The sequence below is a fragment of the Osmia lignaria genome, chromosome 14 (genome assembly GCF_051020975.1).
Source record: "Osmia lignaria lignaria isolate PbOS001 chromosome 14, iyOsmLign1, whole genome shotgun sequence".
NCBI lineage: Eukaryota > Metazoa > Arthropoda > Insecta > Hymenoptera > Megachilidae > Osmia > Osmia lignaria.
In genome coordinates this window covers 11269043-11281917 of record NC_135045.1, presented here as the reverse complement: position 1 = coordinate 11281917, position 12875 = coordinate 11269043, and the positions used below count along the sequence as shown (strand labels likewise).

General features: G+C 37.7%; 2 protein-coding genes across 2 annotated transcripts; both read right to left on the bottom strand.

Moving 5' to 3' along the window:
* Positions 1 to 3867: 3867 nt before the first annotated feature.
* LOC117609067 (uncharacterized) lies at positions 3868 to 5151 on the bottom strand. Its single transcript, XM_076691998.1, has 3 exons — positions 4726 to 5151; positions 4121 to 4440; positions 3868 to 4056 (listed from the first exon to the last, which is right to left on the bottom strand). Exons 1-3 carry the CDS (start codon positions 4919 to 4921, stop codon positions 3868 to 3870), a joined length of 705 nt encoding a protein of 234 aa, XP_076548113.1. The 5' UTR covers positions 4922 to 5151.
* A 476-nt stretch (positions 5152 to 5627) lies between these two features.
* LOC117609038 (odorant receptor 67c-like) lies at positions 5628 to 9008 on the bottom strand. The gene is made up of 6 exons (XM_034334874.2): positions 8667 to 9008; positions 8177 to 8510; positions 7842 to 8054; positions 6387 to 6500; positions 5901 to 6056; positions 5628 to 5678 (listed from the first exon to the last, which is right to left on the bottom strand). The coding sequence occupies exons 1-6, from the start codon at positions 8921 to 8923 to the stop codon at positions 5628 to 5630; spliced, it is 1125 nt and encodes a 374-aa protein (XP_034190765.2). The 5' UTR covers positions 8924 to 9008.
* Positions 9009 to 12875: the final 3867 nt, after the last annotated feature.

Sequence of the window (12875 nt, the reverse complement as noted above, 5' to 3'; positions counted from 1 at the left end):
CTTTTGCGTAACTGATCAGGTTTCTGCACCATGTACAGGGTGTCTTTTAACAAGGTGGTGGTATGTCGTTTCGATTACCACCCTTGGTGCCACTAAAGGTTTCATGAAATTAGTGTTTGAATTTTTAATAAATTCCTTCCACTATTTTCACGATATTTTGTTTTCTCTATTACTTATCATTTTGAGTCTTTTTAATTAGGGTAAATCAGGAAATTCTTAATAATATTGATGATAGACACCCACAGGATATGGAAAATATCGAAAATATTAATCAATATTTGGCAAATTATTTTTTCGAACCTGGATTATTGAAAATAAAAATTTTAAGTCTTGTTAGTAATAAGTGTAAAGTCATTTCGGATCATATTATTTTTCTTATTTCCATTGGAATGTTTTCCAACATTAATGACAGGTGATTTGTTAAAAATCTAAAAAACAAGAAGTATGCATTTGTTAATAGAACATTTTTTACTCTATTTTACGTATCTCCCCTACTACCACTCCTAATCCTTTCACTACATCCTGTGTGATAGTTGATCGCTGAAACTTGATAAATCATTTATTTATGATTCTTAAGAAAGACTTGTACCCCATTATTATTTGATATTAATTCATTATCTAAAGTTGTTACTGTTTTTTTAATAACCTTTACCATTTTCAGGATCTATAAATATATCACCCGTTATCAAACTATATATACTTAAACATTAAAAAAAAAAAAGGAATAGAAAAATATTATTTTAAATAAAATTACTATTATACTATAATAATAATAATGCGTGGTCGAAGGTAGAAGGCTTGAAATTTTAAACTGCACCTAATTAATTTCTCATTACTTTCATCTGTTACAGACAACTCCACCTTTACGGGGGTTAACACCCCCGGAAGGACGACCATCATCTACGTAGCAAAATCGCGAACGACCACGGAGGAGGTGGCAGGTACCTACCTGGGGCGAAGTCTTCGTTCCACCTGTGAGCCTGGATTTTCGCGTGCGGAACTTCTCCCTTGCCGTGATCCGAGTGGGCTGAGAAACGGTAGCGAAGGAAGAGAGTCGCCCCGTGGCACGTGGCAGCCACGTATTTCAATAATAGCAGGAATTAAAGTCGAGGACGAGGGGTAAGGTAGGTTCGTTCGGACGGCAACCGTTTTCTTTTCCCTACCGACCCACTGCCCTTTTTTCCGTCTCCTTCTGCACCGGCAGAAGTTCTTCAACTCGCTGCTGTATTTTTTCTTTTTTTTCTTTTTTTTTTTCACTTCCCTCTCCGTTCCCTTCTGGGACACAATCGGATTCTAACGCGTGCCCGTGGACCCGTGTGAGGAACCGCGCGCGACACCTTTTGCCCTCGCTTTCTTGCGGACATCACACGTTCTTCATTCTTTCTCTATCCTCCTCGCCTCTTCGTCACCTCGGCGAGGATCCAGACGACCAGGTAGCGTTCCTCTAGCATCCTGATTATGCCACGGATCCTGAACATGCTGGTTAAATCGCCACCTACCCTGCTGTCTCGTTTCACCCAGGTAGCCGTGAGATTTTTATTGCGACAGCTTTGACCCATTGATCTGCTCCTGTAATTCTTTCCTCTTCTTCTTTTACGGACCCGATCTCTTTTCTTTTTTTTTCGTGTAAGAACGACGGTCGTGCGGTGTCACGAGACATCATATTGCGAAATCGTGTTCCTACTCTTGTTGTCTCCTCGACCACTTCATTCTCGGAAGGTCTTGTTCGGGCGGACCCGAATGGCGGAGGAACTTTGTCGCAACAGGTTGCATCGACCGTCTATTGACCCTGGTAATTCAAACTCCAATCGGCTTGAGAGCAATAACGCGGAATTTCGGGTGCATGCTTTGTCGAAACGGTGTTTCGGTGTATTGTACCAGGTACCCTTGAAAGTGCTGCTCCGTAAGTAGGTTAGGGTTAAATTAATAACGAGGCTTAATTGACGCTGAACTGCGGAGGTATTACGCGGAGATTTCTTAAGGTGAATATCCTTTTTCTTTTTTCTCAATAATTCACTGTCCCTATATTTTAATATTCCTCTCAATTTCACAATGATGCCAAATTTAAATACCTAATTTATCCTGGAACGTCCCTTATTAAAAAGACCGACTTCTTTCGTAAGAAAAGAAATTTATTTTCCATGTTAATTCGATGAATCTGTTCCGTGTCCTAATTGGTTACAGCGCTCGCGAACCATTTCTCACGGGCAAGAAAAAGAGAAACATCAGAGTCACTCGATCACGGAAATGATCCGGACACGAAACACCGTTGTTAATCGACGAGAAAGAAAGAAAAATGAGCTATCCCTGCAATCTAGACCGATCAATTACCGAAAGATTCATTTAACCGGCATCGTATTCTTATCACATCCTCGTAATGACTGCGAATTGGTGTCATAAGCGGCGAACATGTACGAACGTTATACGCGCAAGAGGCGGGAAGTTCCTTTGGCGGAAGAAAAATTGAACGGGGCGCCTCGGAGCGTGTTCCTGGAATTGAATCAAACAAGTGTTACCACCCTCTTCGAGTATAATATATCTTCTAACATTCTGCAGAGGGACCGAGACGGATAGCTCCCTGGCCTGTTCCAGGATATACCTGATCCCCACGTAGAGATCCACGTCCGTTTCAGGATTTTCTTTTTGCGTCCCGCGTTGCACGCCTCCGGGAACGAAATTGATGTTTGTACTGTTCAAAATCGTCGAGATACGCTGTTTCACCTTCCCTTTACGTGTGCGCGTACGTGTGTCACCGTGCGGACGATGTTAAAAATGATTTCGTGAGAAAGTATGACGCTGCTGGAACCGGCTTGAATGATGATGTACACCGGCTGGACGCGGACTAACTTCGTCCGTCAAGACAGCCCTGTTGTTCGTTCTGCGTTTATTATTTTATCTCCTCTCTTTGGCAACGCGCGTCTTCAACTACGTGGATACGCGTACTTCTTCGCTGTTCATTTGCAACGTATACTTAATTAAAAGTTTACTATCGTTCGGATGTAAATCGTACCAAATACATTTCTATGCTGTTTCACAAATAATTTAACTCTAAAAATAGCAAGAAATAGCTTTAACCCTTTCGGTACGGAAGAGCTGGCCGCGGTTGTACATTCACTGGACGAGAAAGTTTTCCGCGAGAGGGATTACACTGTACGGAGTGTAAGCCGCAAAAGGTGACCTGAACCAACTTTTAAGTAAAATATTCAAAACATTTACGACATAATCAAACATCAATTTCTTTTCCGTAGCTTGTTTCGTGGATGCCGACTATAGGCGGCGATAGTACCGAAAGGGTTAAGACGACAGAAGAAAAACGTGATTGAAAAGAATTAAATAGTGACGTAATATGTAGGCACCGGAAGTGGAGGCGATTCACTCTTCAAAATCATCTTCATTTCTTTAAATGGAGTTGCGCACTTTGTGATACGTCAAACGAAGCGTCTTTTTATTCTCTATAAAAAAATATGTAACACCTGGGTCAAAAATTGATTATTGCAAAAGAGAGAGACAGAAAAAGCCTGGTGGTTTCTCCCTAAGATATCTTTTGAACTAATCAATTTTCCACTCAAGTATCTTCATACTTTTTTGTAAGGAATTAAGAAACGCTTCGATTGATGCATTGCAAAGTACAAAAATTCCAGTTTGAAAATTATCAAGCAATAAACCATACTATTTTACATAGGTAATATTTTACTTATTAACTTTGGCGCTGAGATATTCTCCGGCCACATAACAACGTAGAACAAGAGGGATTTAATTAATAAAGGAACTCCTCCACTAGCACTGATCGATTGTCAGTAATATAACTAAACGAATAATTAATTGTTCATAAACTGACAAATTATAAATACATATTTTTACTTACAATTACGATAAGAAAGCCCAAACAGCAAGTTGGCTGAGTGCTATGAAAGTAAAGTATTTTCCTATTTTTTCCACAAATACGATGACATCCTGATGACGGATAATAAAAAGCTTTAATTGTTCTTTATCTTGGAGAGAAACATCCATTATCGTCTGACACATGATGTCGATTTGGTAACCGGCATGAAGTACCTGCAATTAGTAATTTTATTAGATACAAAATTTTAGAAACGAATCAAATTTATTTTACACTCGCCACTATTAAGACGAGGGCACTAAAAACACCAAACGAAAAAGCCCCTGTCGTTTGATGAAGAAATTGTGCAATTACCAGGAGCTCGTAACTTGGTGACGTGTTGGTTTCGAAAGGCAAATCCATTTTCAATAACAAAGATAGCGATTCGTTCCCCTCGATACTGCTTAAACTTGCCGCAGTACCAGCAACATGAAAAACTGCAGACAGCGCGTAGAGAGTAACTATTGTGGTTGTCAAACAATAAAAGAAACCAGCTGTCTTCAACAGCAAATTATTAATATCTATAGAAGCATATTTTTGATAAAAGTTTATAAAGTACACTATAAAATATTATTCAAAATAATATTATTTTCTTTTTCGTATTCTTATGACAATAAATGGATCTGACGGTTTCGGTTTACTTAATTTAATTGTTATTGCTTAGACATCCTACTTTGAAGGTATTTAGAAAACGAGTAAACAAATGAAATACATTTTCATGTATCAAAGCATATAAAACAGAATATTAATTTTTGTTTAAATTAATAAAACCAGAAAAACTTACTGTTGATTTATCCATGCAATAATCAATTTGATATTCGTCTGAGTAAACGCCAGGGTGATACAGATATTGTCAATCGTTTCTGTAAGGCTTGCAGATTGAAAATGCTGGATAATATATTTGTACGCATACGTTTGAAAGAAAGCAATGATTAATATCCAATAAATTTTATGAAACATTGGAAATGGTGTTCCTGGCCAGATACCGATGAAGTGAAGACCATATTTAACAGACGGGCTAATTGTACTCGTTACTTTCATTTTACACAAAACTGTTCTTACATTGCCTTTATCCCCTCAAATTTTCCTTTACAATTCACTGGCTCATATTAAATACGAACCATCTTCTGTTTTTCTTTCACTAGTAGGTATCACTACTGTCACCATTAGCGGATTCTTGAACGATCACCGTGCTTGAACAATGATCTGCGATAAACTGAATGCTTCGAAAAAACTTATTGCGTGATGCACATGCCTATGGCAGCTGTCCCATTGCAATCGTCCACGTGTCCACATAAATTTTGCAAATAATAAAGTAATTACCGATTCCGTGGGTACAGCAGAAATCGAGGGCTGAGTTGTTGAAATCACAATTTGAACTTTGTTGCAATGATGAATGATTTCCATGAAAAATATAGGGTACCCTGTGCATACGACACGCAAGTGCATAGTAAATCAGAGGGATCAACAATTTATTAGATCGCTAGTGGAAACGTCGCATTAGGAAACTTAAACTTGAATACCTAAGTATCACTTAATACTTTACCAAACTGAAGACAGTGAAACGTCTATCTGTTTCATATGTGCGCGTGTGTAGTTTATTGTGGTTAATTATCGACTTACAGATGTTAAGCTCAGTTCTATTTATATATAAGTAGATTTACATCATAGTAAATGTTTATTAAATGATATTTTACCAGGTAAAGTATTTATAGATTTATCTATATGAAAGAAAACTATGCATATTTCAGGATATTGCAAGAAGAAATGACACATAGGATGCTGAAATTTTCATAATCTATAAACAAAAAAATGGTACTCTTATTTATTTTACTGTATTTATATTCTATGTATAAAATATTATAATATAGGTACTGTTTTCACATATTCGATGTTTTATGTATCAATGCATAAAAAGAAATTCTTTAAATATTTCAGCGATATGTTTAGTACTTACTCGTGAAAAACTATTATGCATATAAAGGATTAAAATTATTAAATGATAATGTAAGTGGCTTACGCTCGTAAAGCTTTCCAACGAAAGAGTGGAAAATTTTCCACAAGTAAACGTAAATCCTTTTTGAGATCTTAAAATCAAAAATACCAAAAGTCGACTTTCTCTCGGATGCAAATCACACCAGTCAGTTTCGTATATCGTATTCCCAATCAGTTTACTCTATAAATGAAGAGAATTTTAATTTTGGTATTAGGTATATTAAATATTATATATTAGGGATGTACGGGTACCCGAGATTATGAACTCGGGTCGGGTCGAGTCGGAGAAAGTCGGGCGAAATCGGCCGAGTATTCGGTATCCTTCGGACTTTCACCCATACCCTACCCGATTTTCTCCGATCCCACCCGAAGCTCGAGTACCTGGGGCATCTGCTTATTCACCAGGGTTGTGCGGACAATCGAATGTGTCGGGTACCCGACACATATACGTTCGAATAATCCGACTCTTTTGGTAGTTATTTTACGTAATATGTATGCATAATTGAATTACCTTCGAATTTAAATATTCTCCAGAAAAACAATATATGAGTGCTTCCAAACAAATAACAACATAGAACAATACAGATCTGATTAGTAGAGGCAGTCCGTTCTCAGTATGTACCGACTGTAATACGAATTTTATATAAATTAGAATACTAAAGTAACACTAAGCCTGCTGAATAATTAAAGAAATGATAACACGTATGCGCTTAATACGTTCAGGTCAGGTTAGGTAAATCTATCCATACCGGAGAAATAACGAGATTCAATGGGGTTGTGAAATCCCCAAAGGGAAGATAAGGATCCGGAACACCAGATCAGTACCGTATAAACGAATACCGAGTAAAGTGTCAGCGTGCTCTACAGTAAAAGCTGGATATATGCAACGAAAGATTGGCTGGATACAGTAAAACCTGGATAAATGCAACCAAGATTGGGACCCAGTGGTTGCATTTATCCAAGCGAGGTGTCGAATCTCGGATTACATGCGACGACCAGCCAAGTGTGATCGTAGAAAGGGACAGACAGTAGCGGAAAGAGAGAGGTCCGATGATGAAAGGAAAGAGCCGAAACGTATCGGTGTGACTAATACTAATTCAACGATAAAACTTTTTTATTTTTAATTTTTTCTTAATAAAACTTTTACTAACGCATTTGTGAGATTTTTCTGATTAAAATGATACCAAACACGATATAGTTTGAATTATATTCATTTATTTATTTATTTATTTTGAATATGCTTCTGAACTATTGACTGCAAATTAGGTGCTTTATGATGTTAGGAACAGCCCGTGATTTCAATGAAACCGGACAGTTTCTTCCAATTGAAAATTAAAGTAATTTACAAGCTAACAATAATAATAGAATAATAACAGAATAAATAAACAATAATTATAGAATAAACAACATAGAATTGACACCTCGGCTGCATATGTATAAGGCAGGCCGTACACTAAAGATGCATCAAACACGCAACATGCAACATGCGACGTAATGTAAATGTTACATGTTGGTAAATTGCGTAAATTAAATTAATCCTGAAAAATTTAAACAATGTTCTTAAACAATTCCTTACGTCGCATGTTGCATATTGCGTGTTTGATGCATCTTTGGTGTACGGCCTGTCTAAATGATGTGCACGGACGCAGAATCGACACTTCGGCTGGATATATGCAACATTAAATGCCCAGAATCGACACCTCGGCTGGATATATGCAACATTAAAATCGACACCTCGACTGGATATATGCAACGTCTGGGTCCCAATTTCTGCTGCATATATCCAGATTTTACTGTATACAATATTTCAAAATGTAACTATAAAACAGTATGGTGGAACCGAGCACCAGCGTCATCAAAAGAGTGCCGTGGTTTAATTTACAACCTCTCCTTATCTCAGCCGAGCTGCACCTGTTACCCCAGACTCGACCGTGCTAGACCGGAATACTTTATAGAGATTATTTACCATTACAATAAGGTATCCCACACAGCAAGTGATCAGAGTGTCCGACATAAGTTGGCTAAGAGCTATATATGTAAAAAGTTTCTCAATTCTGTCTGCAAATAGAATAATTTCATTATGCCTGTTGATAAAAAAGTTTATTTGTTCCTTATTTTTGAGAGGATCATCCAATATCACTTTACACATAACGTCGATATGGCAACCTACATGAAGTACCTGGAAATGATAAATTTAATTCTAAACAATTTTAAGAAGAAATTTCTTTCTTCTTTGATAAGTAAACTTTTCTAAAATCAAAGGAGAGAGGTACTTTTGTACAGGATTATATTTATACTCACCACCATTAAGAGAACAGCGCTAAACACGCCAAACGTAAAGGCGGATGTTGCAAGATGAAGAAATTGTGCGGATACCACGAGCTCGTAAGCGGGTGATTCGTTGGTCTCAAAAGGCAAATCCATTTGGAAGAGAAGCCGTCGAGTTGAATTGTCACCGACGTTCATTGCCAATGTTCCCGTTAGGTAGGAAATTGCAGAAAATACGTAACTTGATATAACTATAGTTGTAAAATATAAAGAAATACGTGCAGTTTTCGATATCAGATTATTCGTATCGATAGCAGCGTATTTTTGGCAATCTTTGTCCATTGTTGATAAAATGTCGCGAAGTATACTGTGAAATAATATTTTCAAGCTATCAGTACTTAGGTAACTAGGACTTTTGGCTAGGGTTTCCTAGCTTTACTAAACGCGTCAAATGCGTATTGTAGAATTTATAAAATTCATTTATACTAATTATATATATATTTTTTTTCAGAATATAACTCACTCATGATTAGTCCAAGCAACAATCAGTTTAATGCACACAAGACTGAATGGCATAGCAATGCTTAAGTTATCTATCATTTCCAAAAGACTGTCGGTATGGTAATGTTGGATAATGTATCTGTATTGGTAAGTTTGAAGTAAAACCATGGCTATTACCCAACACAATTTATGCAGCCCTGGCAACGGAGTTCCAGGCCAAACACCAATAAAATGAAGACCATATCTAACTGATGGACTAAGCGTACTCGGAAACGTCATTTTGTATAAATTTACAAAACGTAAATTTAGCTTTAAACGTAAATCATCACGTTAATTGTTTCACCACTGTCACCAGAAGAAATGCTTGGTCAATGTCTTAAAAGATACTAAACTGTTGAAAAAATATCCTGTATCGAAAACCTAAGCTCACATGAATATTATAAATAATATTGTGCAATGATCGTCGGGTTGTAGGAAATAGAAGCACTCGAAGACAGTGCTATCATTACTTCCGGTTATAATGGATGTTTTCTATTAATAATACATGGTACATATACGACACGCGAGTGCATAATAGATACTCAAATCACAGGTTGGAGTTATAAAGTTTTGGAAGCTTGGAAATACTAGTTTCATAAGTGCATAGTGAGTTAAAGTGCAAGCAACTGAAACATACAATTCAGGCTTACAAAAATGAATTCTCTCTTCGGGGATTTTTCTTTGGTAATATTTTATTTACACTATTGTTGAGTTGCAAATTCGTGCTATATCTATTGCTGCAACTAGACAATACTTTTTTTCGTATCCTATTCCATTGCGTAAAGTACCGAAACATACGAGGCAGGGTTAAAACTGCACGTGTCGCAGGATACCGTGTCGAAGATACGGTGTAAAAGCAACCTCCTGGTAGACACAGTACGACGACGAGTCTCGTCGTTGACAAGCATTATCCTTTCACGCGATCACCTTTGACTGACAAACCAATTATTCGGCACTCGGCGCTGACGAGCCAACTATTTTATCAATCAGCGCCGGCGGCCCTCTTCGTGGTCAGAAGAAACGACGATGTTTTGTGCATACACGAGGAGCGAGGTGGACGAAGAGAGACGAGAAGAAGCGCGGGTGTTCCTCGCCGAAGAGAGCTATAATAGCACGAAACATAATCCTCGGGTGAATCTAACGAGTCCTGGAAGAGCGAGCTGGACCAAAGGTAGAAAGAGGAAGTTGGAAAAGGGTGAGATGAAGGACGAAGGAACTCGTCTTTGGGCTGAACGAGGAGAGGGAGCCGGGTAATGAAGAAGGTTCGAGTAAGGATGAAGAGAAAGAAGGAGGATCGAAAGATTGAATGTCAGAGGGACAGAGGGGATAGCGGTTCGGCGCCTCTCCGATCATTCTTCAGTCTAGCGCAACGACTCATCGGCTTTTTTACCGGCGTGGCTCTCAGAAGACGTTAAAATTGCTCTAATGGCGGACCAAAGAGAAAAGCCATGCCCGACAGGTACTTATCTTTTTTCTTTTTTTTTTTTTTTCTTTCGCCTGGTTCGTGTGTCTTTCGGTGCCACCCTCTGTTGGCCACCCTTTTCCTTCTACACCTTCTCGTTCTATCCAATGCCACGGACCTTCGTCGACACCTTATCGATGGAATCGTAAAAGTCCTTGGACTTGTGATCCTTTAGGAGATACACTTTCTCTAGGGAATTGTGCTAACTGTTTCTCAGCCCTTCATTTATTATCGTGTTTGAAAGCTGGAGCGTAGATCTGGAGATTATTTTTCATTTGGTTCCCAGCGACTTTTGTCTCCGCTCGAACATCGTCTTTTCAGAAAATCGAATTAGTACATGGTACTTATCGTTAGAATTTTAAAAGTTAAAACGACAATTAATTGACTTTTCGTTTAAGAAGCAAATTTTATTTCATTGCACTTGTTAAAAATAATTTTGTTCCTAGAATTTTCTTAATTGCATTCCTGATTAATGTAAATGGTTTGCTTTTCCATTTATGAAATTATGTCAAAGATTTATATTGTGGGGTTTATCCAGTGCTGGATATGAAGAGGAGGTCTAAGAGGGGCTGTTGCTCCCTTCTAAACACCCTCTTACTATGTCAAAAAATATTGAATTAAATTCTTTGTTACTGTTGCCTTTTACCTTTAGAATTTTCAATTTTGCAATCAAGTTTATCAACAAAAGTGCCCGTCAATATAGTCCTGGGTCCCAGAAATCTTAGTTCGGTTTTATATTCTACACAATCATACAAAGATTAATTAATCAAATTTTTCAATCCTAAATACTACAGGTTCATCAAGATGGCTATCTATAGCAGATCTTAGCTTAGAAAATTAAAATGTTTTAACTCGATGGTTTCGCGAAAGGAACAAATGAAAGGACGCGAAACGTTTAGATAAAATCAATATCCTCGTTGAATCGAAGCGGTAACTAAGAATTGAGATAACAAAGGAACAGAGTGGCCCGTTGGCTTGGTATAATTACGCTCGGTCGAGCAGTCCGCGAGCGCGCTTATTATATTTGCCGTAATTGCCGAGTCCTGATTCAATTTGATCGCAGTCGTAATCTCGCTAGACGGACTAATTGCCGTCGACCGTGTATCTGAATTCGTGTATCTCCGACAAAATGCGCGCATAATTGCCCGTAGGATAGATTGAGTGGGAGGGAGGGACACTCGTGTGCATTTTAATCTTCGTGTGGACAAGCTGGTAAATCTTTGATATCGAAAATTTCTGAAATTTCTATTCGCACAGAATTATTCCATGTCCGATCAAGTAATATAAATCAACCTAAAGCAATATTCACATTAGGTCATTTTTAAAGAGCTCAGTTAAAAAAAAAAATAATTATTCAAAGACATAAATTGCTCGCCCTAAATTTATTATTGAAATTATGTCCACATTTTACGATACACCCTGGAGAAATGCACCCGGTTACCCGCTTAAAGAGTTGAGAGTTGCTGGCCCAACTATAATCCTATAGTTGGCGTCGTCATTATGTCTACATCGTGGGTATGCGAGAGCAGCGTGGCTCTCCCATTATCTCGTTTACGTCACGAAGACATTGCTCGCGTTCGTTCGTGGCCAGTGCAATTCAGAAAATCACTAAGAAATAATAAGTTAGCGCGGATCCTTGCCTCTCGAGGGTTCTCCGTGCTCTTCCTTATCCTTCCTTCCTTAGCCGATAGTAATTACCCCGGGACGTGTACACGGATACATTGTCCGCTGGATCACGAGATACTTCCACCCTTGCTCCTTTGCTCGATCGCGAACGAAAAGCTTGCATTTTTATTCCGGAAAATTGGAAACAAACGGTTAAGGACAGGCGGCGTTGGCTTTAAGAGAGAGAGGGTAGGAAAAATTATAAAAATTTACTTTAGAAAATTTAAACAAAAATTAGGATCATATAAAGAAGGACAGTTTAATTCATGTTTGATCTATTAACCCTTCGTTAGATTACGAAGTGCTAAATGTTTGAAACGGCAATAATTGCGGTACCAATGTAGGTGTATTGTCAATTGTGGTTCTTAGCGTGGTTTCGGAGAAATCGACACCATTTGTGGCTTTGCTGACCGAGTGTTAGGTGTTCCAGAGGGTAGTGCTACTCATGGCTGTTTCATTTGAGGTTTCATCCGAAACTGTGATTTGTGTGTGTGTTTATCGTACATTGTCTACTCTGTACACTATTCTCAGTGATCATTGGTGTAACTAGGTAAAGTCCAGAATCGGTCTGGTTCTCCAAAAATCGTAACTGGACCCTTATCATTCTAAAAATCCACAATTTTTTGAATTTTAAAAGAATTTTGAAAATATTTAAGAGAACTGACTCACCCCAATGTCAATAATTTTTGTTAAAAAATATATATACATACTGATCGAATTGAGTAAGCTCCTCCTTTTTCGAAGTCAGTTAAAAAGAATAGCGTACTTCTTGTAATTAACAATCTGCTTAAAATTGCTACCTTATTTTAGCTGTATCAGTTTTTAGACTTTAGTTTTAACAACAACTTTATTATACAAAATTACATATAATTTAAATTATTTCAAGTTATTCTTTAGACTTGTAGACCGCTTTAATTTTTATTATTTATTCATTAATTTCAAATGAAGTGCACGCGATGATTTTAAAAAATGTTTAAACGAACATAGTATCATGGTTAGAAACAGGGAATAATTGTTGCCAGGTCATCGCTGTCATATTTTTCCAAGCGTCGCCGGAAGAAAAAG

Coding starts and splice junctions, on each gene's coding strand:
- LOC117609067 (XM_076691998.1), bottom strand. CDS start 4,921: ATGAAAGTAACGAGTACAATTAGCCCGTCTGTTAAATATGGTCTTCAC. Junction 4,441..4,725: donor AGAAACGATTGACAATATCT/GTATCACCCTGG, acceptor AATATTTTATAG/TGTACTTTATAAACTTTTAT. Junction 4,057..4,120: donor GTGCCCTCGTCTTAATAGTG/GCGAGTGTAAAA, acceptor TACTAATTGCAG/GTACTTCATGCCGGTTACCA.
- LOC117609038 (XM_034334874.2), bottom strand. CDS start 8,923: ATGACGTTTCCGAGTACGCTTAGTCCATCAGTTAGATATGGTCTTCAT. Junction 8,511..8,666: donor GTTGCTTGGACTAATCATGA/GTGAGTTATATT, acceptor ATTATTTCACAG/TATACTTCGCGACATTTTAT. Junction 6,057..6,386: donor GAGAATATTTAAATTCGAAG/GTAATTCAATTA, acceptor CTTCATTTATAG/AGTAAACTGATTGGGAATAC.